This window comes from Protomyctophum parallelum (assembly GCF_964188405.1).
Source record: "Protomyctophum parallelum genome assembly, chromosome: 18".
Taxonomy (NCBI): Eukaryota; Metazoa; Chordata; class Actinopteri; order Myctophiformes; family Myctophidae; genus Protomyctophum; species Protomyctophum parallelum.
In genome coordinates, this window is record NC_139716.1 from 9,840,802 (window position 1) to 9,865,128 (window position 24,327).

The following is a 24,327-nucleotide window of genomic DNA, read 5'->3' on the forward strand; positions in this document are numbered from 1 at the left end:
TTGTACACTGTGTGTACCGAAAGGGTTTCCTCCTAAACAACACCAAATTGTCAATTAATGTAGCATTTACAGTAGGCTCAATTGAATCTACTGTCATTTATATCACATACAGTCTTGTGTTGTCTAAATGGCTTGTTGTACCATGTAATTCAGACCTACTGTGTATATGAGAGAGAGAGAGAGAGAGAGAGAGAGAGAGAGAGAGAGACCAGGTGTGACTGAAGCCTTCCTGTTAATAATTGAGACCATTGGGAGGAAAAGAGAAACAACTATTGTACTAATTATTATGTATTAACAAACAGCTACACTGACTCGAGGTGTTCGGGACGTCATTAGCTAGATTATACAAAATCATTTCAGTGTATTGTCATCTCCTAAAGTGTGTCATCATCCTGAGAGAGTTATTACTGTTCACAGCTGACAGCTAGTCTCTATGGGCGGCGTTTCCAGTGTCGGTACCCATGTTACAAACATGGCGAGAGAGGAATGCGTGCACGCTTGCCTGCATGCGTGCACACAACAGGATGACTCGCAGAGATGGGCAAAATACATTGAAAATGTATTTTGATACAAAATACAAATACTGGGTCAAAAAATGTATCTAAATACAAAATACAAAATACATCTTCCATCCCCATCGAAATACAAATTACAAAATACAAAAAAGTATTTCAAATACGTATTTCAAATACATGTATTTCAAATACATGTATTTCAAATACTGACCATCTCTGATGGGCAAAATATATTGAAAATGTATTTTGATACAAAATACAAATACTGGGTCAAAATTTTTATTTAAATACAAAATACATCTCATTTCTTCCATCTCAGCGAAATACAAATTACAAAATACAAAAAAGTATTTCAAATACGTATTTCAAATACATGTATTTCAAATACTGCCCATCTCTGAGGATGAGGGGATTGTGGGAGTTGATCAGAGAAAAAGACTTACATCATGGGCTATATTGTTATCTTATCTCCTTTTGATGAAATGTCCAGGTTGTTGCTGCAATCGTTCTAAAACTCTCAATCTCTAAACATACTGTAGGGTGTGATTTCTGTCTACAGTGGTGTCCGATGAGGGAAAGGCAGTGGTGGAAAAAGTATGCAATGTTTACTTAAGTAAAAGTAATACAGAAATACTCTGTTACAAGTAAAAGTTCCAGAATTCTTGAGTACGAGTACAAAAGCATTGGCATCAAATTGGGGACAGTACTTGAGTAAATGTTATTTAAGTTACTTTCCACCACTGGAGAAAGGCTAATTCATGCTTCATCGAATTACTATTAGTGTAGAAAAGTGTCTATGCTTTTTCAATTGAAACCGTGTTGTTTTTGTTCAGACGACATGGCCGTTCGTCAAAGTACTGGTATAATAAATCTGCCTCAAGAAAGATTCAAAGTACAAAATGCTGCCTTTATGGACTGCAGTAAAACCAAGGGATTAACGGAGAGGAGAGACATGGGTCCGAGTCTCCTCTCCTCTTAAATGACATCACAGTCGTTACTTTTAATGACCAATTACAACCTTAATTGCATTTTATTGCTCATACTGTGTGCAATTGTGGCTTGGCTGCCAATACACCAAGATAATAAACTTTATTTGTATAGCACTTTTCATACATAAATGCAGCTCAAAGTGCTTCACAGGGCAGGACACAAAGATGATATGTTGATGATATGGACACAAGATGATATGTTTTTACTTTTTAATGATGTTAACATTTCATTTAAACATGCTTTAACATGCTATTAACGTGCTACTATACATGAAGTATGGTGGGACTTTCCCCATTTATCTGATGATAAGATTACCCTTATCTACTGTATGACCAAGTCGTTTTGTACAAAGATTGGTTCTCGAAAGGTGCTTATAAGGGCCTTTCAGTCGATACATCTAGCTATATATTTTAACATGACGTAAAGAACAGTGGGTTAAATCAGGCACTGACAACTCTCAATAAGAATAACTTATTTACAACAGCATGCAATTGTGTCTCCGACCAACTCAACTCCAATAACAGGAAGAGGAGGTAAATGGTTACATACACCAATAATTTATCACAATACACATAAATCCCCCCCAGGCAAATAACACAATAATACTGTAGATCAATAACGAACACAGAAATGCTGGGAAAGGCATTATTTCTTTTCAGACAGATAACCACACTGCAAACATTTATTCTAGGGATCTGTTCCCTCCTTTTTTCAGTCTACACCAAAATCTTGTGTACACCTGAACTAAAGTGCAGGTCAAACACATTATAGAAGGTTTATGTGGTGGTGGTGGTGGTAACGAATACAGCTATTCATCAGTGTCTGATGAAGGCTGCATAGCTGAAACGGTTGTCTCCTGTCCAACATGCAAGAATAAATTATTGAAATGCAGTCTTGGTGTGTGTGACCCATTACCATTATTTATATGATATGAACGGGTAACGTACTTCGGTACTTTAAGTCAGAGCGCGGCGGTCACATGAAGAGTTATTTTCAAATGGCTGAAATGTATAAGGCTGTGTAGGCTATGTTTTCTAATAATAATCCAAATCGGCAAAGTAACTAGTAAAGTCAGGTTTTCAAATAAATGTAGTAAAAGTACAATATTTGGATCCGAGATGTAGTAGAGTAGAAAGTGTATAGTAAAAGTATTGGAAATTGGAAATACTCAAGTAAAGTACAAACACCTCAAAATTGTACTTAAGTACAGTAAGTAAATGTACTTAGTTACTTCACGAGGGTTCAAAGTGGCTAACAACCCTGGGATGCTACGTACATGCTGTAGCACCCACCTGAGGGTTTTCACTGACTCAGTGCCCCTTATACCCCAGCACCAAGTCCTGGAGATGACGAGGTGGACGCGTGGATTCTTCTCCCACGCAATGAGGCTCTGGTGTTCCCGACGAAGGGACGGTCTCTGCCTCCACCCCGTCGTCTTAGGGACGGTCTCTGCCTCCACCCCGTCCTCTTAGGGACGCTCTCTGCCTCCACCCGGTCCTCTTAGGGACGGTCTCTGCCTCCACCCCGTCCTCTTAGGGACGGTCTCTGCCTCCACCCCGTCCTCTTAGGGACGGTCTCTGCCTCCACCCCGTCCTCTTAGGGACGGTCTCTGCCTCCACCCCGTCCTCTTAGGGACGGTCTCTGCCTCCACCCGGTCCTCTTAGGGACGCTCTCTGCCTCCACCCCGTCCTCTTAGGGACGGTCTCTGCCTCCACCCCGTCCTCTTAGGGACGCTCTCTGCCTCCACCCGGTCCTCTTAGGGACGGTCTCTGCCTCCACCCCGTCCTCTTAGGGACGGTCTCTGCCTCCACCCCGTCCTCTTAGGGACGCTCTCTGCCTCCACCCCGTCCTCTTAGGGACGGTCTCTGCCTCCACCCCGTCCTCTTAGGGACGCTCTCTGCCTCCACCCGGTCCTCTTAGGGACGCTCTCTGCCTCCACCCCGTCCTCTTAGGGACGCTCTCTGCCTCCACCCCGTCCTCTTAGGGACGCTCTCTGCCTCCACCCGGTCGTCTTAGGGACGGTCTCTGCCTCCACCCCGTCCTCTTAGGGACGGTCTCTGCCTCCACCCCGTCGTCTTAGGGACACTCTCTGCCTCCACCCCGTCCTCTTAGGGACGCTCTCTGCCTCCACCCGGTCCTCTTCTGTGCCTGCGAGGGGCTGGTGAGTTGAACATCCCCAACGTACTTGTCTTACGACCCCCATGAATAAATGCATCTGGTGCATCAGACCATTTCAGCACATTGTCCCCAGCACATTACACACACAGTCCGTAGATCTCTTCCGAATAGGAGAGCCACTGGCGTGCAACATGTAGAATCATGCAATGCTCGTGGAGGTCCCAGCCTCCACTATGCCTGTGGGCATCAGTCCATGAGGATAGCCAGGGTGCAATTAATCCTCTTTACCAGCCTGTCGCTCTGGGGGGGGCAGGCCACCACCACGGGGCAGAGCAAGGACCAGGTGGGGAAGGATTATATTTCCACGCTGGCCTATAGGAGGAACGCCTTGGGATGCCCCAGTTATAGAGCTGGTTAATGTGGCCAGCAGGGAAAGGGAAGTCTGTGATTCTCCTCCTGCTGGAGCTGCTACAGGATAAGTGGATGAAGATGGATGAATGGATGGAAGTAAACAATGAGCAACGACGGGCGTCTGGGTTGCATGGAGATAAACACTCGCCTGGCCCACCACCGCTGAGGCCCGGGTTTGCCTCATGGCTCAGGCTGTGGAGCTGGGTGCTCTAACCAGTGTTGATTTCGTCAACTAAAACTAAGACGAAAAATGTCCGTCGCCTACCTTTTTCCACTGACAAACTAAATGGAAACTAAATGAAAACTAAGCCATGATGACATTTCACATTTGTTTGCATGCTGAAAATCTACAAGCTCGCAATGCTGCGAGCTTGTAGATCGGCTATTTTCAGCATGTGTAAAAGCAGTCATTCTGACGGCATCAAGGCCATACATAGACTGTAAAAAATATGGACAAAGCGTTCCGCGGGTCTAACATGAACGTAAAATGAAGCCCGTCAGTCCTTGAATTGTACATGGCCATCTTTCTAGATCCGTTCGGGCCCAGCTGGCCCATTGGCTGGCACAGACAACGAGGCGGGACTTCCCCCCTTCTTCTCCGTTGGTTTTTATTTTGACTCGAGTGGGTGGGGAATCCCGATCATAGACTGTAACGGTAGCCACGCCCCTCAGAACATACGCAACTTTATGGTAAAAATATATATAAATGGGACCATCATTTTCCAAAAAGAATATTATGACATTAGAAATGAGACTTTAAACTAGTGACTGGAAGCAGAAAGTATTCATGACCATGTTTATTAAGGTATTACAGTCTAGGTGAAATTGGGCCCAAATACATGGACTTCTACCCAATGACAGCGCCACAACAGGCCATTATATGAACTTTCAGGAAATCCCGATTTCCTTAGTAGCTTCACAAAATATCTGTCTGACTGCCCCCCTGATCAAGGCCCACCAAAATACATTTTAGTCTAAAAACTAGACACACTAAATTAAAACATTCCAGGGGGCCAAAATGTGACTAAAACTAAATGAAAACTATCCAAGACTAAAACACAGTGGTTCCCAAACCTTTTAGCTCGAGAAGCGAAAGAGAAATGTAATACCCATTTTCGCTGGGTATATCAAAGCGTATAAGAAATATATTTTCATGGAGTAAAAAAAGAAAAAAAAAAAAAAATCGTTTGAAATAATAATGCTTTGTAGGAAACGAGGGTTAAATAATTAACTGGCATTTACCCTTGACCCATAAAACTGGCAGACCACAACCCAGACCTATTGTTGTGGAAACAAGTGCTCTAACAAACACATTTGGCACAACTTGGCAGTGTTCGTGGGAGGGTGGTAGGCTGGCATTGTGTTGCTGCACCAGTGAGTCCTAACCGGTTGGGGTTTCTAGCGGTCTGAGGGAGATAGAATGAACCTCCATGTTCACTATATATGTCCTCCAAAAGTCTGGTGAAAGGAATGTGGCTGATGAGGTATACCGTGTGAATCGGGGAATCGAGGCACGTGATGTATAGCCGTTTCAAAATGGTGTGCAGTGGCACAAACCTACGTCCCTATTTTAAGCATGTCATTATAGGCAAAACATTTCAATTTGTTACAACCCCTCCCCCCCACTGCAAATACATTAAAATTGGCTAATGGGTAGGCCGGGCGGGTGGACGGCCGGCCGGCCGGCGGGGCAGACGAACAGATCACGGCCACGTCACTATGGCTGACCATAAAACTGAAACATGTACCGTGATAACATGGGAGAAATACACTTACACATCACGTACACCCTCTGCATGACCTGCTACCTCCAACACGAGGCAGCTGCACTGCCAGGACTTTGAGGAACCAACACAAGCTGGCTGAACCCGAACCCAAGGCCAAGACCAACAGGCTGAAAAATTCAACAGTGCACACTGCAGTCAGGCTATATAATGACACTATTTAGCTGCACAAAAACACAGTATGGCCACCTGAACTGCATACATGACCATGCTCTGCTGCCCTGGAAATGTTTAACCTTATAATTGTGTGTTTTTAGTCTATTTTATTATTATTATTATTACCATGTATCAATTTGTAAAGTTCTGCAGTTTTTTCAGTGGGGCCTCGGCTCCACTGCAAGCATGAATTAATAAAGTCAAAGTCAAAGTCAAAGTCATTGACACAAGGAGGTGTTGTTCTGTCAAAGACAAAACTGAAAACTGAACTCTCTCTGCAGAGCAAGCTGACCATACTAAATTATAATTAACAGCACAGGTTGTCTGTAATGCAGTCTCAACAATTAGTCCAATCAAAGGCCCTCTGTGCATGCCTGTTGGCAAGGCAGCCCAATTATGGTTTGGCCTTTCCAACAAAGACTCAGACATAACCATAAACAAATAAGATATGCCCATACATAGGCAGGGCCACATCACTATAACTTAGACAAAATCATAAACGCCCATATAGGCATACAGTATATGGAGATCTGGTTGTCCAGAGCCACAGATGCGACAGCTCCAGATTGTCCCGGCATATATTATAGGCATCGATATCTGGTTGTCCATAACCGCCGATCCAAACAATATTATGCTCCTATGTATGCAAGTCTCTGGCTCAGACATATCCGTCGGATCAGCCTGGGGTGCGACATCGGTGCAGTGTTGATTTCGTCGACTAAAACTAAACGAAAAATGTTCGTCGACTACCTTTTTCCACTGATGAAAACTAAACGGAAACTGAATGAAAACTAAGCTATGATGACTAAAATAAATATATTGACAATTTCGTCTACAAAAACTAAAATGTTAGGAAGGGACTAGTGGACAAGAGATCAAGTATAAATCATTTTACACTAAGGGTTGCATGCTGAAAATAGCCGATCTACAAGCTCACAACGTGTCGCGCTGCGACACGTTGTGAGCTTGTAGATCGGCTATTTTCAGCAAGTGCAAAATCAGTCATTACGTCAGCATCAACGTTTAGTCGACTAAAATCTTATGACATTTAGTTGACTAAAACTGGACTAACACTAAAACATTCCAGGTGACTAAAACAAAACTATTCAAGAGACTACTACGACTAAAACTAAAATCAAAATTTTCTGCAAAAAACAACACTGTATTGGTGTGAGTGAGGGCCTCACTGCAGCCCGAACCTCTAAATAATAATATACTGTAGCCAGCAGCTCTACAAGCTCACAATGTGTTGCAGCGCAAGCCATTGTGAGCTTTCTTTTAATCTGCCCATTGGTGTGCCTTTGGGCACGGAAACGTGTGGAAACCCCTGCCCAGGACAACAGTGGGGGGTCGGCATGACACAGGGGGCCATGTAGTACACAGGGGGAACTGAGAAAATGGACAAAACGACAAAACCAGTTGCGAGCACTAGCTTTGGGTGAATACAAGAAGACTCACCCCGTTTCTGTTTTCCTCCCAGAATTTTCCCCAGTGAGGGGTGGGAGAGGCTGGACAGCAGACGGCTGGATTTTGGATTTCTCTAACTATAAACTTTCATGACAGCAGACAGCCTAAGTACAAATATAATTCATGAAAAGCTACTACAGTGAAGTCTGTTCACAGAAGTTGTTGTAGGATATGTGGGGATTATCTGACGAGGTACCATTTGAGGGGGCAAAACCTTACATAATTTATACTAAATAATACTAAATTGTTTATAGTGTCAATATAAGTAATATAGCCTTTCCACAGGAGTATCTTTTTATATTTTTCCAAAAAGAATACAAACAGCCAATAGCATATTACAAAGTTATCCCCCTCACTGGGGAAAATTCCGGGAGGAAAAACGGGCACACACCGGGGTGAGTCTTCTTGTTACCCTTTGGGTTATGCAAGACGCAGCGAGCTAGGACAAGCAGGAATCTTACCTTTAGTGGTGTAATATAACCACTAGAATTCCATTACTTCTTAAATCTAGGTCATATTTGAGATTGCAACTGAATCCTAATCGGTTCAACTGAACCCTGATATGATATTGGGTGTCTGATGTAAATCTAGGCAAGAGGATATTCTATAAACACGGATGTCAATCCTGCGAACTTACATGAACCCCCCCCCCCCCTTCACATAACAACTCACTCCAGCATCATTACATCATTACAAATGTTAGGAAGGGACTAGTGGACAAGAGATCAGTACAAGTCATTTTACAATTAGTTGCATGCTGAAAATAGACGATCTACAAGCTCACAACGCATCGCAGCTCAAGTGGAAAAAAAAACAAGGCCCACAAAATACATTTTGTTCAACTAATTCAACTGTAGATTTAGCAGACACTAAAACATTCCAGGTGACTAAAATGTGACTAAAACTAAAACAACACACCTCGTCTTGAATGTTAAAAAGACAGATGGTGAGGGGAGTTGGTGACCACGGGCCATGAAACGATCTCACAGGTGGGTCTCCTCATCATATGCTCTAAATACCTTGGTGTTTTTATTTACAACTCATGAACCTGGAACACCCATGTGGCCTACATGTGTACTAGCACAATACAACGACTGCACTTCCTGACCTGCATCAACTTTCTTAAGAGTTCACACAGTGCTGATCACTATTTTATGTTTAATACTTAAACATACAAACAGAAAGGTAGGAGTAGGAGCACACACCAGTAGTGGGGAGGTGCTGCTGACCGCAGGAGATAAAACTATGACTGAGAAAGGAGAGAGGCCGCACAGCTCGTAGTCACGATGCCATCAAATCTTTATTTTTCCAACGTTTCGGCAACAAGTTGTTGCCGAAACGTTGGAAAAATAAATACTTAAACATAAACATAAAATACGTAATGCCAGTGGGTGATGCAGCCAGATTTCCAAATCGTATTAGGACTTTTGACAATCTACCTACCACACCTGTCCACATTAGATAGCCTTATCAGATATGGCATGATTTCTTTCTGAACGGGAACCCATTTTGGTGTTAGCATCATGTTATGCTTTAGCTATTGAAAAATAGCAGATCTACAAGCTCATATCGCGCCACCGAGTGGCGCGCTACGAGCTTGTAGGTCTGCTATTTTTGAAAAATCGAAGAATGACTGACATTTTTAGAATCTGATCTCAGGTCAGAATGGGTTAATAAGACCAGTGTGTGTCCAGTGGAAACCTTGTATGAATCTGATCTCAGGTCAGAATGGATTAAGGAAAAGTCTCCATGCTCCCACTGATGCAGACTGTATGGTAGATTATGAGGCTAGAACAGCATCCATCCTTGCAATCTACTTACAAACAGGCTATAGCTAAAGGCAAGCCTAGACCCCCTACATTAGACATGGTCTCTCTCTCTCTCTCTCTCTCGTCATATCTTTAGAAAATATCCTGTTTCTCACTCCACTCGAGGACATCTGTAGCTGGTCATGTCATTTAATTTTATATAGATTTAGAGGCATTTAAGTAACAGCCTTAATTGGCTTCATGAGGTGTGAACAATGTATTCAGTATTCTGTGTCCCACCACACACCATGCCAATAATTCCAATGACAAAAGAAATGTCCTCCAGAGAATGCAGTCAGGCTATAGTACACCATTGTCATGGACATGTAGTGAAAGTGATAATGTGTAGCATCAAATTCTACCAGGTCAGCCTCAGACAGAGAGGACACATAAAATTCAATGTCACAAGTGTATGTTGTTGCTGTATAAACTAGCCAAGAAGAACTCGTCACCACACTGTCAATGGGGAAGTCCCATTATAACTCATTGACATGCAAGGCACGGTGTGCATGGGGAGAGAGGGGTTGGAATGAGAATGGAGAGGGGCTGGGGGTGGGACAGTGAGTGAGTGAGAGTGTAACGGAACGAGAGAGAGAGAGGGGCCTGGGTGAGCGAATGCCATGGGCAACAAACAATGCAGCAGGCCCACTTGCCCAGGGGAGGGGGGAGGGGGGGGCTCCCTTATGGAACAGTGGCTCAGTGTTGTGCCCGTATACCAGGTCGACTGAGGGGAGCTGCCCTTTGCCTTATTTATCAGTGGATCCTTGAGGCCGTGCGACAAGCGGCCTACATTTTACACGCAAGCTGTAAGCGGCAGACAGATAATCAGGACAATAAAAAGGAGAGCATCTCCCATGCCAACCCTTAGCTGGGACGGGACAGGGTGGGGATGGGAATTGTCACTGTATGTGTGTGTCAATTGGAGGAGGGAAGGGGAGGTGGTGGTGGGGGGGAGGGGGAGGGGGGGGGGGTTGAAGAGGAGGAGAGGGGAGGAGTTTATATATAAAGGAAGGTCATTGGGCATTTGGGATCCCACGGTCTGTCAGCATCTCAGCACCTGCCACAACGCTTCGACCCTGCAGCCATGGCGTTCAACGGAACCTGGAAAGTTGACCGCAGCGAGAACTATGACAAGTTCATGGAGGAGATGGGTGAGTTATATAGCATGTGTATGTAGGTCTGCATGTCTTTCACATTCCCCACAGTGCACATTATGCAACTCTATATGAATATTATGTAACTATATTCCCTGGTTCAATAAGTTTTACCTACTGTTTGGGATTTTAATGGTGGCATCTCTTATTTATGAGGACATCTTGTTGGTTCAACGTGTGTGTGTGTGTGTGTGTGTGTGTGTGTGTGTGTGTGTGTGTGTGTGTGTGTGTGTGTGTGTGTGTGTGTGTGTGTGTGTGTGTGTGTGTGTGTGTGTGTGTCATCATAATGCCTTAGAGCTATGGGACTTAATGAATTGCCCTCGCATGAAATGCAAACCAGCCTCTCGACTTCTGCTAAAATAAAAAGAACATTTTCGCTACTCACCAATACAAAGACGGTTTTGGTCATTAGAAAGACTACTTTCCCCGGTGGATGCACTCTGAGCCCGCCACCACACGTATAAAATTAACTTTTTTGGCCAGAAAGCGATTGTCTTTTCACCAAAATGAAAGTTCTTGCCAATGGGATTTTCTCTTGGCAATATCTAAAAGTCTTTCATGCGAGGGAAATTCATTGAAAGTCCCATAGCTCTAATCTAATGCAACGGCATTAGGGCTATGTATGGACCAGAGCTAACTGCAAGTGTGGACTAGTTTGAAACATGATTAATGTCTAACAGTAAAACGAACAGTAAAAGGAAGGCATGTTGATAATCTGGTTCAGTACTTGGAAGGCATAGCAAATATTACTAGACATTTGATTACTAGGCCAATATAGCCTACAGGCCAGGCAACACTAGCGTATATGACATTTACAACATGGTTTCTGAACTTTCTGTACTCTGTACTTTGTGGCCACAAGCTTAAGGCAAACTCGGGAGGCGTTGTGTAAACATGCAGACAGCAGACCTGCTATACTGTACTTTCAAAGCATGTCTTCAAAATAGCAGTGCATAGTTTGTTGCAGCCAAGTATATTGTCAGACATTCCCTGAAATGTTTCCATGCTTAACCAGGCGTTAATGTAATGAAGAGGAAGCTTGCGGAACATGACAACCTGAAAATCATCATTGAACAGACAGGGGACAAGTTCCACCTCAAGGAGTCAAGCACCTTTCGCACCAAAGACATCGATTTCACCCTGGGTGTCCAGTTTGACTATGCCTTGGCAGATGGCACCGAAGTCTCAGTGAGTATCATTGGTGTTTACGCATGCAGTCAGTGCTTTGCTCAAGGCCATATTTGCCACTTAGAGGTACTGTAGGTGAAATTGAGACAAAAAAGCAACAGTTTCTGCCATCAAACTCGGAAAAAGTAGATAAGCCTACACTATAACTGCTGAAAAAACTATATTGAGAAGTTTAGATTCACATCCATCTTGATGCTTTGTCCAAAACTGAGCAGTATGAAAGTGCCTAAACAGCTACATCCAGAGTGACAATGACCCTTTGAAAGATCCACAAGGATCTATTTGTACACTTTCACAGACACTTACACTCTTATGTCACTGTGCACTCGAATATGTATGCACGCAGTGCACAAACAACCTAGTGCAGCTCAACACACCCTATACACACTGGAATAAAATCAATTCAAGCATCGTAGTTTCCCCTACTGTCAATTCAAGCATCGTAGTTTCCCCTACTGTCATGTTATGTGTCTACATATGTATCCATTATATCTCTGCCAGGGTGTGTGGGAGATGGATGGGGAAATGCTGAACGGAAAATTCACCAGAAAAGACAACAGTAAGGTTTTGACCACCACTCGATCTCTGGCTGGAGGAGAGCTTGTACAGGTTCGGTTTTGTTCTATTCAAAAAAAATCACATTTTGTTTTGGTGGATCTTAGATGAGATCTTTTTTTTTGTGTGCTATTGATCTATATTTGGGAGATTTATTCTGAGTGCAATGAACAACAGTCTCGTAGTTTTTGTTCACAAACATTCCTCTTTTCCTCGCAGACATACAACTATGAGGGAGTGGATGCCAAGAGGATTTTCAAGAAGCAATAAAGTCCAGGGATATTTCACATTTAGGTCTTTAGGTTTTTCTAACAATTAGACTAGATCAAGTGTATTTCTGACATACCTCAACCCCCTTATAGACAAACTTTGAAAAATGTTTGGGAGAAGCACTGAATTAGGACGACTGATTTCAAGTGCATGACACAGCGCATTCGCTGGGCCTTTCAGTTCATTACTATGCTGGCTAAACCGTTTCCACACCATGGACCAAGGTCGGATCTAAATTAAATCAATTCAACAACAGAGATGAATGATGGATACATTGTGTTTGAGTCTGGGGCTAAGGTTAATGCCTGTCTGGGAAACTGGACCCCAGAGGAAGGTCGCTTGGCAGCAACTTTAAACCTGCTCTAGAAACCTAATTTGAAAACATTTTTCCCCCTGTTGTGCAACAATCCGGTCCCGGGTGTCACAAGTATTGGAAGTCATTTTGTACTAAAGGTTTTGATATATGTGGTGGCATTTCACAATAAAGAAAAAATATTTTTTGTGCCAATTATTATGTATTCATTTGTTTGTAGACACATTTTGAGCTTTTAGTGTACACTTCATGGCCAAAAATAAATGTTTACACTCTCACATGGGAGAAAAAATGTCTTAATGGCCAACATTTATTTGTGATATATTATATCATAATACAATATAACGTATCATGTGATATACATTTATCAACAGGGTCCACAAAATAGAGAATAACTGCATTTGTTTTTTGTGAAACCTATTTAAATGAAATATATTTTTTGCAGGTTATAACATGGGTACATTATACAAAATAACAAATGCTTATCGGTTACATGCTGTAGTCAGTGCCATGGAATTTTCCCCACATATCCTACAACAACTTCTGTGAACAGACTTCACTGTAGTAGCTTTTCATAAATTATATTTGTACTTAGGCTGTTCTGCTGTCATGAAAGTTTATAGTTAGAGAAATTCAAAGTCCAGCCGTCTGCTGTCCAGCCTCTCCCACCCCTCACTGGGGAAAATTCTGGGAGGAAAACAGAAACGGGGTGAGTCTTCTTGTATTCATGCAAACACCATTCAAACCAGAAATTTAAACGAGCCCAGGCACAAGTTCAACCAAAAGAGGGCGCCATAACCCAATGCAATAATTGGCAGAAGTGGGAACTCATGTGTCACACAGAGAAGTGAATTCTCTTTTATTAAACTATTTGTAACTAGTACCTTGCTGTCTCCTGAGGAAAGTGTGTTTAGCTGTTTTTCACAGGGGGGAGGGGGCATTCGAGCATGGGGCTAAATATGTTTTTTTTTTTACAAAATGTTATAGCGATTTCGTTTATTATTATTTTCTATAGTCCTACTAGACCAAGAAATTACATCTGGCCACATAATATCACAGGACCTACTGTGGTTTGACACATTCAGTAGATCCCGTGATCTTTTGTGGCCAGATGTAATTTCTTGGGTCTAGTAGGACTATAGTAAATAATAAAAAAAAATGTAAATAAATAAATAATATTTAGCCCCATGCTCGAATGCCCTCGCCCCCCTGTGAAAAACAGCTAAAATCCCTAAAACGAAAGAAAGCAGCAAATGAAAAAATATGAACACTCATATTTACTTTCTTTAATAACAACCTAAAATGAATTAATGAATTAACCTAAGATTATAGGAACCTTACCCTTGCAACATCCTCTTGCTGACATCTAGCCTACTTAGATGAGGTAGCCTGATATTAATAGTTTATTATATATAATCAGCTGGCTCCAATCACATGATGACCATGACAGCCTCAGACAGTCTTGTGTTGTCATCATGTGCCTGCCGTGAGTTACAGCACCCAAAGCAGTGAACTTGAGACACACACACACGCGCGCGCGCGTTATGAAGACAATATGCTATTCATTCATTTGTAGAATACTGTGTATATACACCCCCCTGTGTTTTAACCAATGCCAGTGAAGGAATATGAATAATCAACATGCACCTTTTGTCACTCGCCACAAGAGGCCGACCTGGCCTCACTTACGACTTCTGCATTGATTTGTGAATTCATTATAGGCCTATTGCTTAAAGTTAATTGCCTGGTAAATAATCTGTGGCTGTGCTCTTTGACATAGTTGGATAATAGCTTTGGTCATATGCATTTTTATCGAGTCTGATAAATTGATCCAACGCTATAGTTGGATAAAAATGCTAGACAAAAGTAGATTTTCGACCGGTTGACGACAGAGTAGGCTACAGGCTACAGCATCTTGCAATGGGTCTGTACTCTGGTCTACATTCTACAAGATTCGCTACACCACCAAAATACCCATGTAGGCCTACAGTGTACTGTACCTGTCTAAATACTTCCTTAATGTCAACGAAAGGGTGAGTTCAACAAACTGCACGTGCAACCCAGATTTGGCTCAAACAAAGGATTAAATTCATTTTCATAGGACTATAGGCTACGTATCCAAACAGAAAAGTCCTATTAAACAGATTGTATTAAATGATGTCAAACTCACCAACATTGCAGCTGTACGAAAATCTTGAATAATCCTCTATCTGCAAAGTGTTTGTTTCATAAAAATCCACTGTAGACATGTTTTGAGCTACTTAAATTTCTGTCAAGATATTCCTTGCAGGTGATTATTTGGAGCTGGAGCATGGAAGTGCTATCACTCAACAACCTTGCGTACCACCACCTGTTTTGAATTTGCACATAATGACGTTGCTTTTCTGAAAGCGAGCGCTTCTGACACACTGAAAAATAATCACCTGTAGTCAGGGAATATTATCAGAATAATATCAAATCTTGGAATAGGCCTACCTACATTTCTTACAAAGAAATCTCTTCACCAATGTGTTTGTAAAGGTGTCTACTAACATATCCCACACTGGTTTCTATATATTCAACCACTAGGGGAATTTTTGACCAGCTATAGCAACCAATATACAGGCAAAATGTTCTAAATGTCATTATGCTTTAGCATGTGACATGTCAAACTAGGGTTTTTCATAATTATGAATCCATTCCAAGCATTAGTTTTGCACGATAAACGGCAGCTGTCAAAAATTACCCTAGGTTTTTTTAATGATTTTTCAATTAAGCATACAAAATACACATGACTTACACAAAAGAAAAGGAAAAACAAACAAAACACAAAACACACCACACACACCACACATGGGATATGTTAGTAGACATCCTTACAAACACATTGGTGAAGACAATTCTTGGTAAGAAATGTATTCCCAGATTGTATATAGACTATCCCCTGACTACTGCAAGGAATTTCTTGACAGAAAGTAGCTCATGTCTATGGTGGATTTTTTATGAAACAACAACATTGCAGATAGAAAGAGGATACATCAAGCTTTTCGTACATCTGCAATGTTGGTGAGTTTGACGTCGTTTGATACAATCAGGAGTTTTCTGTTTGGATGTATTGGCTGTCAATGGTAAATTGTGGTTCTAGTTGCCACCCTGCCATTAACTTAATGGAAAGATGGCCGCATTCACGGCGAGACCAAAGAGTGACGTTTATTGCCCGGGAGTTGGGACCCAAACTACTAGGCCTATACATCTTATAGAGCGCCGAAGTCCTGACGTCACTCACTCATCCCCTGGTTCTGCCTGGTTCACGGAAGTAATTTCTCTATGGAGAATAACATGGGGTCATCTTAAAATTGTGGTCCAAAAATAAACAAGCTGTCTCTGCGTTATTGTCAGGGAGGTGTCTCTGTATTGTTTGTGACAGTCAGTCACTCATATAATATATGAGTGACTGACTGTCACAAACGATACAGAGATACAGAGACTGTATCATATTATGATACAGTCTGTTTCTAGCGAAAATGTAACTAATTCAGCGTTTTCTCTCAGTCAGTTGATTCTTCATATCCAGTGAAGCGGCCGGGGTGACATGTTTATTTCTCAAACACAGTACTTATATGATGCAATCTAAAATACCTCTATGGGGATTACAATGCAAATAAAAAGTAGATGAACCCGTGGATTTGCGCCCTCTACCGATATTGACGTCAGACTTCGGTGCTCTATTCTTCTTCGTTTTTTATTTATGGTATTTCAGATTTGTTTATTTGTTTTAAAGTGTAGAGCATTATTTAAAAATGTATTTATTTCAAAAGAATATAATATATATCTTTGAAAGAAGCGCTGCCGTGGTCCTTTGTAGTTGTGAACTGAAAACAGGTGCTCGTTGCGAGGGTTCAAACATAAAAAAGGGGTCCAAGGCACTCTGTTTCAGTCTGGGTCCCGACACACTGTTCGGGAAACATTGGCCTATTCAGCATCAAATGATCAAGGCTTGGTACAGACCACCTGCCTGCAGGGTCCTGAGTGTAGGTAAATCCACTGTGCAAAGAAGGCTTATCTTGCCCAGACGGGTTCGCTTCCGATGCTCTGAATCTGCAATGGGGCGGAGGGATGTGATCTGGGACACTATAGGCTTATTGTCTTTGGATTACATTTTGGCACTGATAAATTATTATCATAAATTATTCATGGTAAGTGATTAAATGATGAATGAAAACACTGATACATTATTAGAATTATGTTTTCCATAATGCTCTTGAAAAGTTTTTTTACTTAACCGCTTCATTTACTGTGTTGACCTGCAGGGTCCCCCAGGGGTCTACTACTTGATCCCCTGATTCCCCTATTTTCCCTTTACACAAAATCTCTTAGCCAAAAATGACTGATCTAGAAGCTTATAGATCTGCAATATTACATATAAAGTGCCCCTAACCAAGTACATATAATCAATTAAAGGTATCAATGAGATATGGATTGTATTCTTGGAATCTGAAGGTTCCCGGCTCAATCCCCGAGTTCTCCTGGATGATGTCAAAAAACTTGAGCAAGACACTAAACCCCGGGCCCTAACTGCTCCCAGTAGATTGGTGACTTTGCCTTGCATGGTTTACTACAAGAAATTGCAAAACAATTGATGGAAACAAATGAACTGTGGACGCCTAGTAAGTACATGCAAACCTAATGGGAAAGTAGATTAATAGTTATTATTAAGTATGTACCTGTATGTACCCTACATTGACCATTAAGTGATTGGGTAAATGATATTATTTTGTTTTGTCAAATATACAAATTGGCGCTAAATATCTCCCAAAGTAATCTAGAAGTGTCTATTTGTATGTCTCTAAATGTTTTGATGAATTGAACAAGGTGGACCATCTTGTAAACAAGTGTAATGCTTAATTGGGTCGTCCACTCACAGTTAACAGTCTTTGTATTGAGTTTGTGCTTGAAATGTACTGTAATTCTGCAAACTGTTAATAAATATTTCAATCAATCAATCAAATCATTGCATTGCTATATAGAGTGAGGTGCATGTAACAGGGGTCTTTCTGTCTCTCTCCAACTCTTGGTAAACAGAAAATACATTTTCACGTCGGAATACCAATTTCATCCAACAGGAGAGAGAGATAATACAGGATGAAGTGAGTGAGGTCACAATTCACTAGCAGAAATTTTATAGCAAATACAGGTCCAAGTGGCAGTACGTCCACTGACCAGTAGGCGGTAATGTGGAGCTCCGTAGTGTCTGATAAAGGAAATTTGGAAGAGCCTCCCAAAGGAATGATCACAGAGACTATAATCCTCTTCTGACACACACACAAACGCACACACACACACACACACACACACACACACACACACACGCACACACGCACACACACACACACACACACACACACACACACACACACACACACACACACACACACACAGTAGCCTACAGTGAAGTCCTCATAAGGTGTCTGTGCTGAAGGCGTCACGCAGGTGGTCTTTTCAGTAGAGTTCACGTCATTGATTGATCAAATGATTTCTTGCGTAAAGCGACGCCAGTGAGAGGTTCACTGAACTCCTCCTGAAGCATATAGAACAGACCATAATAATAATCAGGGATGAGTGTGAAAGAAGAGGATGGGATAAGCTCTCTGCGCGTCGGTTGCTATGAGACAGAGGGCGTGGGGGCCTATTTATTTTTTACAGTCTACAGGTCCCCAAGGATAGAATCTGTGGGTGAGAGAGAGAGAGAGAGGGAGGGGGGGGGGGGGAGCAGACAGACAGAGAGAGAGAGAAAATTAGAAAAGAGAGGTAGATGGTAGGAGGAAAACATACATACCACTATTCAATGACTCACTATAGAGTTAAAAAAAAAAAAAAAAAAAAACACTTGTGTGAAGTGAGTGATGCCTTTCATCATGATGATGATGTATGACGATGAGAAGAACGTCATCATACCAATCAGCCAATCAAATCATCACATTCCTACGGTGCTATACAAACAAACGCATTCCGTGCTTATACCGGTACGGCGGTACACACAAAGCTGTGCATATAGAGCGTCTGCAAAAAAAGACACTCTAGATAGCAATGATCGGAATAGAGGTTTACCTTTTTAACCCATTCTGACCTGAGATCAGATTCATACGAGGTTTTCGCCGGACACACGCTGGTCTGATGAACCCATTCTGACCTGAGATCAGATTCTAAAAATGTCAGTCGTTCTTCGATTTTTCAAAAATAGCAGACCTACAAGCTCGTATCGCGCCACTCGGTGGCGCGATATGAGCTTGTAGATCTGCTATTTTTCAATAGCTAAAGCATAACATGATGCCGACACCAAAATGGGTGCCCGGTCAGAATGGGTAAATCGATGGCTCTGTCTGGCATGCTGTGGAAGAAATACAAAGGACACCAGAGGAGCATCATATTATTGTGTAATTATTGACTTTTCCAGGGCTTTGTTTTCTTTTCTTTTTTTATAACTTTATTTATAGGATTTTCAATTTTGGTAGACAAACAACGGTAACAACCCCACATATACCCCACCCTCCCCGGTTCCATCACAAAAGAAGACAATAACAACAAAAGCAACAATAATAAAACCATAAACCACCAAAACAGGTAATAAATGAATAAAATAAGAAATAAGAAAATAAATACAATAAAAATTGCATTTTACTAGATTAAGGGGCTACACAGTGAACCAACCAGACTCTAACCAGACAGTAGTACAATTGATAAAGGACAATAGGTTACCACACATCCAATTATCACTATAAAACAGAGATCAATGGAAACAGAAAAATGACATATATATAGAAAACACTTATAACAGCTAGGATACAGCTGGGCTTTTCTTTCTGATGTACAACAGTAGCCTACCAATTGGATCAAAGAAAACAACAGCTCTATAGCAAAATGACAATTCGGATGCTTAATGGTGAATGGTAGAATATAGAATCCACAAACTGCTAACATCTTAATGTATATTATTTAGTTAGCATGTTTGTTGAGACAAAATATATATATAGGTTTATAGTATCCTAGTCTCTTTGAGGCCCTATACACATGCGGTTCTCTCTTCCAAAAATGTGATTAGGCTAAACACCTAAATTGTAAAGTTGCCGTTTTTAATAAACTAGAGGTTTGGGCCGCTACAGGGCCTTCAGATCTGACCAATATGTCTGAGTCACTCATAGTGTCGAGGAAAGTACCCTTGTACCCGTCTGTCTGTGGCCTTTTTGTGCCCATTGAGATGTCTGTTTCTGTAGCAGATTTGAATGCCATCAATGCATTGAAAGGGCCAAAATCACGTTTAAAGGTATATTCAGTGATTTCACTCAAAAAACCTTAGGTTTCGTTTTTGGCTCTGGGACCCAGCCTTTCGTCCAATCAGGACAGAGAGTCAAAAACGAAACCTAAGGTTTTTTGACCCCCAGGGGTTAACTGGGGACAGGGAGGAACTCCTTATATGGTCAGCACACTCTATAGTAGGGAGGATTATCACAACAAAACAAAAAAATAAATGATATTTGAATTAAGTGAAATCACTGAATATACGTTTAATCAGAGCATTCAAAGCTCCAGTAGACGTGTCTATACTGACCTACCAGCACAACCATCTCCAGGGCGAAATGTTATCTTTTTTTTAGGGACATTGATGAGGCCCCTAACCTCAGTCTTACCTGGCCATGTCCCCTAACCTCATATCGGTTTTACCCAGCAATGCACAACACATCACCATATTACTGTATGGGCAGAATAGTGGTCGGATCTGTTGCTTGAACAACCAAAACTCTCTTATCTGTCAGTTCATGTCCCTTTCATGCACATGAATGGAGTTCGCTGATATCATCAGTACTGTATATGCCCAATATATGACCATTCCCCCCTTTGGTGCCCATATATGCGCCTGATGCCATGACGACACACTCCATATTTGGGCGTATAGCTGATTGAGAACTCCTTATATGGTTATTAATTATTATGGCTGAGGCATATAGTGACATGAGCGTGACGTGATCCCCCGGCCCGCTGGCCGGTCCTCCCTTAAGCCAATTTTAATATAAATAGACGAGTGTTTTGAAGCCACTCAGTCACATATAACAGTCGATATCACACTTACTACAGCGAGGACTGTTGGGTGCCATCACGTACTGTACATCCCAAAGAGCACGAGTGAGATGGGACAGCAACACCTTCTTAATGTGTCTTGTCATTCAAGGAGAGTAACGCCTAGTCGCCTATACGAATAATATGGCATACATACACATACTGTACATGCATTTTAATATGCATACTGTGCAAAACACACACACACACACACACACACAAATAAATAATGTCACACTCATTTTCACACTCATTCCCTTCCATGTGTTGTATGTGTGAATCCCTGCAAGCAGAGAGATATGTGCGTTTGTGTGTGTGTATCATCTGAGTGAGCAGACGGAGAGACTGGTGTGTGCATTAACGTCCCTCTCACAGATATAGAAAGGCATAGTGGAGACGGTGGTGGTGATGGAGAGGTTAAATGGGCCATGTCCTTGTCCCTGGAGTAGCCGGCCCATGGGCTAGCTGGGCTATTCTTACAGGGGGCATAGAGAGGTCTCCGTGTCCCCTGCTACCTCCGCCACTGTGTGGGATACCGCAGTACGTTCCAAAGGGCCACCTGGGGCTGTGGGGGGGAGGTGTGAACTGAAGAGACGGAGCATGTGGGAATTGAGCCTTTTTTATGTGTATGGATTTATGCATGTGCATAAAAGGTTGACTGAAGTTGAGTGAAAATGTAATCTTACATCCGGCGTGTACAGGTTTTGATAAAGTTTGGACGCAAAAGCTTGATTCTGTCGGTTTGCACCGTGTGACATCCTAGAGAGAATTTTTGACAAAAAAGATTATTTAAAAAAAATCTGTCTGGAGCTACAAAATATGTTTGCTTTATTCATTTATCTGTGCTTCTTCTGGTCTTTCAATATGACTTTTTTATTTTATTCTCAAAGCAGATCGTGTACTAATAATGCAGTAACCCCAGCAGCGTTGGTGGTGAAAGGTGTATTTCATGCTGAAGTACAGCATGAAATACATTCTTTATTTTCCTTCCATCATTTGTTTCTTATATTTATCTGGTGTATTATGCAAAGCTTTTTTCTTTACAATAGGAGAATAACTATGCCTATTTCAATAATAAATTGATTAAAATAAAGAAAAAGAAAACCTCTTATTCCTACGTAGGTAACTGGGAGCCACTGGAGAGGGCCTTATAAGAGCCACATGTGGCTCTAGAGTGCACCATGTTGCCAACTCCATCCTATACATTACACCAAGCATACAAAAAGACTGGGTCAAACCCCAGTATGGCTGGACAGTGTTGTAGGTGATTTGTTATAATATTGATTATTATAATGATTTGTGTATAATAGGGGTGAGTTTTACATGCTTTACAAGCTTTACATGACAGTCAATTATACTTGGGAGAAAGTACAAAAGAAAACAGAAGTTGTAGGCAAAGCAGTGCTAAAATATCTTCACTCTACTGGACGATGTGGAAATATATGAACTATCGTCGGCCTGTGGAGGGCAGTATTATGCTTCAGCATACAGCCCATATAGTCTTATATATATCTATGGTACAGCCTGCTGGAAACTAATAGAAGAATATTAGCCAACCAAGGTTAGACATCCCATAACCATAACCTGAAGGAAAAATGTCCCTGTGATTGGCTAGTCCATTGTAGTTACACTAGTGGCGTAACTTCATTACTCTGGGTGCTTCCGCTCTGGGTGTAATCACACTTTGGCGTCAAGGCGTGGCAAAGAGTCGCTCGTGGCAGGCGTCTCTTCCTGGTTTTTAGACAGCTGGTGGATGGAAATTAAGCTCCACGCAGCAGAACGCTGCGTCGGCCAGATTCCCGGAAACTCTTGCCCCCGCGGCAAGTGGAAGCCACGCGCAAGCTTCATTTTCCATCCATCCACCAGCTGTCTCAAAAACCAGGAAGAGATGCCTGCTGGCTCGCAGCTTTTGACATCTTCGTGACGCTACAGTTTGTCAGCACTGACAGTGGAGTCACGAAGATGCCAAAAGCCACGAGAGACGCCTGCCGCTTGCGGCTTTTGGCCTCTTCGTGACTCCACTGTCTGGAGGCAGTGTCAGTGTTCTTTCAGGGCCCAACGAAAAACCGTTTTGAAATAAGTTATAGTCATGACAACAGCAATGATTTCAATCTTTAATGGCTGAGGCCTGCAATGTCTTCATTTAACATTTTTATTTTCATATAAACGTTTTGATCACCTTTTTTTTAAGGGGTGGGGGAGGGGTCAAACAGAACAAACAAACCTCTGCAATTCACTGAAATATATTTTCCTCCTCACAGTGGCTAAAATACATAAATACCAACAGCTATGTATGCATTTAGAAAATAAGAAGGGGGGGGGGAAGGAACACACACCATGCCGTGAACATGCACAGTACACACGGGCACTCAGCGAAACCATAAGGGGGATATCATTTTTCCATTGACGGAACGTTTGTAGGATTTAAATTCCCAGAATATTCTGTGCATTGGTGTCTCACAATAACGTCACAATAACGTCCCAGCATTCTTTCAAAGAACATGTTTTTTCTCTGGATTTCACAGTGGATCTACATGTAGGTAAAACAGTATTCATTAATCACATTATGTTCCGATCATTGAAATAAGGACAAATAAGGAAGTTCTCAAAATTTACCAAAGGAATATACACAATCAAACTCACAATAATACTTACACTGAATTACATGATGGGCATAGACTTTTAACATAGTATCCATTAAAACACACACACACACACACACACACACACTCACACAAACACACTGTAAATATTTGTTCTAATAAACTTTGCGCCTCAATCGGCTCAAAAAATTTGCATTTGCAATGAAAGGAACATTGCTTCATAAATCCACTGAAATTATGTTTCTGTTCTCGTATTGATTAGACAACTCTGAACACATAACTCAACCTGTCCAATGATTGTAGACATGAGGTTCGTGTTTCTTCGTTCATTTTGTGATTGCTATCACATCACATCACTGTGAAATGTGAGCCAACCGTTGGGCCAAGACGATAAAACCACAGGACATGATTTGTCCCGTTTTGGAAATGCAGCGTTTGGCTTTAAAATGTTGAAATATTGAATTGTGTGTCGAATAGCAAAAGAAACTTATTGCAGGTCCAGAAAACACTAGGATTACAAAATATTATTAGTTTCACTCCAATAATTACTATAAATTCATATTTTACAAAAGCAGACTGAATCACATCGTTTCCCTAAAAATAGACAAAAGAGAATGCTTAAAATGAATATCCTTTCAGATGCTGATATATACTCTTTGGAGTGACACCAAAGGAGACACACAGCACAAAAAAATAATAAAATAGTCACACTTCATAAGAATTCAGATTGAGGAGTACAAAGCAGTCAAGAAATGGAAATAATTCCACTAGTCTAGATAGCTCTCCAGTGTAAGGGGGAAATATGCCTTTGGTCTTTTGTTTGTCTACACTCTGTTGAAGTCCTCTGCTACACAATGAAGGAACCATTTCCTAATAATAGCAAGGCTTAGTTTGTCGTGCATTG

At 41.6% G+C, this 24,327-nt stretch overlaps 1 protein-coding gene across 1 annotated transcript; it reads left to right on the forward strand.

Annotated features, from left to right (window-relative positions):
• The first annotated feature begins 10,274 nt into the window (after positions 1 to 10,274).
• LOC310875270 (fatty acid-binding protein, intestinal-like) lies at positions 10,275 to 12,924 on the forward strand. The gene is made up of 4 exons (XM_083788452.1): positions 10,275 to 10,400; positions 11,419 to 11,591; positions 12,093 to 12,200; positions 12,366 to 12,924. Exons 1-4 carry the CDS (start codon positions 10,334 to 10,336, stop codon positions 12,414 to 12,416), a joined length of 399 nt encoding a protein of 132 aa, XP_083644578.1. The 5' UTR covers positions 10,275 to 10,333; the 3' UTR covers positions 12,417 to 12,924.
• The last annotated feature ends 11,403 nt before the right edge of the window (positions 12,925 to 24,327 follow it).

What these genes read in the sequence shown, in the direction of transcription:
- LOC310875270 (XM_083788452.1), top strand. Translation starts at nt 10,334, where the DNA reads ATGGCGTTCAACGGAACCTGGAAAGTTGACCGCAGCGAGAACTATGAC. An exon ending in CAAGTTCATGGAGGAGATGG is followed by an intron (nt 10,401 to 11,418) that starts GTGAGTTATATA and finishes ATGCTTAACCAG; the next exon opens with GCGTTAATGTAATGAAGAGG. An exon ending in CTGGAGGAGAGCTTGTACAG is followed by an intron (nt 12,201 to 12,365) that starts GTTCGGTTTTGT and finishes TTTTCCTCGCAG; the next exon opens with ACATACAACTATGAGGGAGT.